The sequence below is a fragment of the Crocodylus porosus genome, unplaced genomic scaffold, assembly GCF_001723895.1.
Source record: "Crocodylus porosus isolate Cpor-Errol unplaced genomic scaffold, CroPor_comp1, whole genome shotgun sequence".
Classification (NCBI taxonomy): domain Eukaryota; kingdom Metazoa; phylum Chordata; order Crocodylia; family Crocodylidae; genus Crocodylus; species Crocodylus porosus.
In genome coordinates this window covers 128,233,051-128,236,254 of record NW_017728886.1, presented here as the reverse complement: position 1 = coordinate 128,236,254, position 3,204 = coordinate 128,233,051, and the positions used below count along the sequence as shown (strand labels likewise).

At 45.4% G+C, this 3,204-nt stretch overlaps 1 protein-coding gene across 3 annotated transcripts in view; it reads right to left on the bottom strand.

Moving 5' to 3' along the window:
* OTULIN (OTU deubiquitinase with linear linkage specificity) overlaps positions 1 to 3,204 on the bottom strand; it is a 44,147-nt gene that overhangs the window by 11,093 nt on the left and 29,850 nt on the right. For all 3 annotated transcript variants that reach the window (XM_019541787.1, XM_019541781.1, XM_019541772.1), the window contains one exon: positions 2,485 to 2,754. In XM_019541787.1, the coding sequence (XP_019397332.1) occupies positions 2,485 to 2,754 (270 nt within the window). The remainder of the gene's footprint in view (positions 1 to 2,484; positions 2,755 to 3,204) is intronic.

Genomic DNA, 3,204 nt, shown 5'->3' with positions numbered 1-3,204 from the left:
GTGCATTTTTCCTTCTCTACTTCCCTTCCCCACTTGCTCTGCAGCAATGCTTCTTTTACCTAAGCCAAAGATCCCTGTGAAGTCCAGAAATACTGTGGGGTCCACTTATCAAGAGGCTTCCACTACTTAGGACAGTTAGGACAAAAGATTGGGACATGCTGAGTTTGAGACACATAAGGGGATCAGCTTGTATAGGCTGACTGACCCAGTTTGGCTCAGCTGTGCCCTAATGAACTGAATGCTGGCCCAAGAGGGTGTCAGCTGGACACAGCCAGATTCAGAGGTATTCAGTTCACCTGTGTGCTTGTGTCTGACCGCATTTTATTGTTACCTTAACAAACTGATTTGTGGCATAAGGGTATCAGTCTGTAGATGCTGATCAACCCAGCCGAGTCAGTCGTGTGTGTGTGTGTCTGCGTGTGACTGATTTGGTGGCTGGAGGTACCCAGACCCACTGAAACCAAGTCCTGCAACAGAGCTCCATTAGGGGTGAGGGCTTGCAGAAGGGAGAGATACAGCTCCATATAGAAACACAAGCAGCACATTGATAGAATTACAAAGACCTTAGAAACTTATCCCCAATACATGAGCACACCCCAAAGTGATGGGCATATCTGGTAACATGTGGTGGCCAGGAGCAGGAACGGGCTGCTGGCTCCATCATGCAGGGCTCCCCCTGGAGTCATTCGGCTCCAGCCAAGTCCCAGGAATTGCATGCGAGCTGCGAGGAGCCACATGCTCCCATCAACACGGGCTCCACATTACCACTTCTCTATCCTGGGCCTACCAGTCCTAGCCCCAGTGTGGGTCCTATGCTCCCACCCAGTTGCAGCTTCCTCCTGCCTGCTGCCACTTCCCTACCTGCTCCCAAGTGCTGCAGCAGGGACAGGAGCCAAGCAGCAGCAGCCCTTCTCGGAGGCTGTGCACACTGGCCAGAGCCATGGCCCTCCCACCAGCAAAGGTGGGAGTGGGCAGGGCTCAGCTCCATGAGGAATACAGCAGGGGCAGCTGTAAGCTAGGCTGGATACAATTAAATTGGTGGGTGCCCACCTACAGGCCAGATGAAAATCACCTGGCAGGCCAGACCCAGCCTGTGGGCCATACTTTGCCCGCCCCTGCTGTAACCACATCCACAAGATTTTAGGAGCCCTGTTATCCTAACACAGAATTTCTTATTTTTACGTTAATGTTTCTGCCACTTTTCACTTCAATATCTCCATTAACCACTGTATAAGTGTTTGTGAAATACCTACTGCATCATTAGTCATTCCAGTACCTGCAATTCCAAATTTAAATTAAATAATTTTTCAGATGAACACTAGTAAAAATGATTTATCAGGATTTATTTAGTAGTGCTCTATACATGGTTGCCTTCTGTACCTTTATTTGATATTGCAAGTACAGATATTTTTATCTGTGTATGGATATTTAAAAGAAATTAAAAAGCAATGATCATACAAAAAAATTAAACCTAATCCTTCATTTACTTTAGTAAAAGTTCCATACTTATTTAAAAAAAAAAAGGAACACCTGTTTTTATTGTGGAGTCCCAGGCCACAGAAAACTGTTTATCATTAAGATCTTGTCTTGCTCTTAATTATGGCTATGTACAAACATTCAGTTTCTACCAGGAGAATTGCTATTCTCTTACTAGAAACCAAGAATGTGTAGATGTTCAAGCTTCTTTTTCTTCTGGAGCTAAAATAGCAATGCTAGGAGAAAAATAACTCAACAATAAGGTGGAAATTGCTTCTTGGAGACTGAAGGTCCACACACTTTTCCATGACTTGCTTCCTCCTGGGGATCAGGAGAAATGGAGCAGAGGGAGAGACAGAGGTCTGCAGGCTGTGTGGGGAGGCAGCTGCTTCTACCCCTCCCGTCGACCAAGGGATGAGGGGAGAAGCATCCACCAAGTGCTCTCCACCTGCTCAGGAGTTCCCAGTGTCATAAGCAAACAGGGGTTTGCTGCCCTACTCCCCCTTGGCAAGGGGATCCAAGCACACAATATGGCGTAGGTGCCTATTTACTTCTGAAACCAGAGTCCCTACTGTTAGATGCAGGCAAGGGCTTTTTCCTGCTACTCCAGTCACCCCTGGGAGCAGAACATTTCAAATAGCCAAATGCTTTCCCCAGACCAGGATCACCCTGATCTTGAGAAGGCACAAGGGGCAGGGGAGAGGGGGCAATTTCAGGCTGAATGTCTGCATTGGTCTCTCTCTCAGAATCATTTTCATAATCATTGGAAAGTGTCCACCACTAGAATTGAAGGTTTGTGCACAGCCTACATCACCGTTAGCGAGTATTGCTATTATACTTACTATACTTCCAGCTTCATAAATACATTTATTAAGGCTACTAAATCTTGGCCAATTTTTTCATTTCAGGAGATAACACCTGCCACAGTGGGACAGCACAAGAAAAATAGAAAGCTACAAAATATATCATAAAGCTACCAAATATACTGCAAACACAAAGAGTTCTTACCTGTTCCAGGCCTCCAGTGTGACCAATGTTATTCAAGTGATTATTCATTAACTGCTTAGGATTGCTGGATGTATCCCGAGCAAACAGTAGCCATGAGAACACAGGTACATTCTTTCCCGCTTTATTATCATTGTACAATTCAATGGCTGTATTCAGCATCAAAAATTTCACGGCTTCATAAAGGCAATATTCCTCCTCTTCATTTTTAAACAATTCATTGCAAGCACCCTGCTTCTCCATGGGTGTCTTCATTTCACTTGTACTCTTCCACTACAAAAAAATAATATACAAGTCACAAATACAGGAAACCACCATTATCATTCATAACCGCAGAAAAAAGAATCACATCCTTCTCTCAGGCAGGTAGGCATACATTTTATGAAAGGCTCTCTTGTTCCCATGTTTATACATGCATTTATTTTAAATGTTTCCATAGTTTTAGCTGCTGTTAGCATAGTTTCAAGGGTCAGAAGGAACCTGAGTAGATCATCTAGTCCGACCCCCTGCCATGGCAGGAAAGAATACTGGGGTCATCCAACCTCTTCTTAAACACCCCCAGGTTAGGAGCCTGCACCACTTCTCTTGAAAGTTGGTTCCAGGTCCTAGCCGCCCTGACTGTGAAGTAGCGCCTCCTGATATCCAGCCTAAATCTACCCTCCGCCAGCTTGTGACCGTTATTCCTGGTCACTCCTGGCAGTGCTCGGGGGAACAGGGACTCCC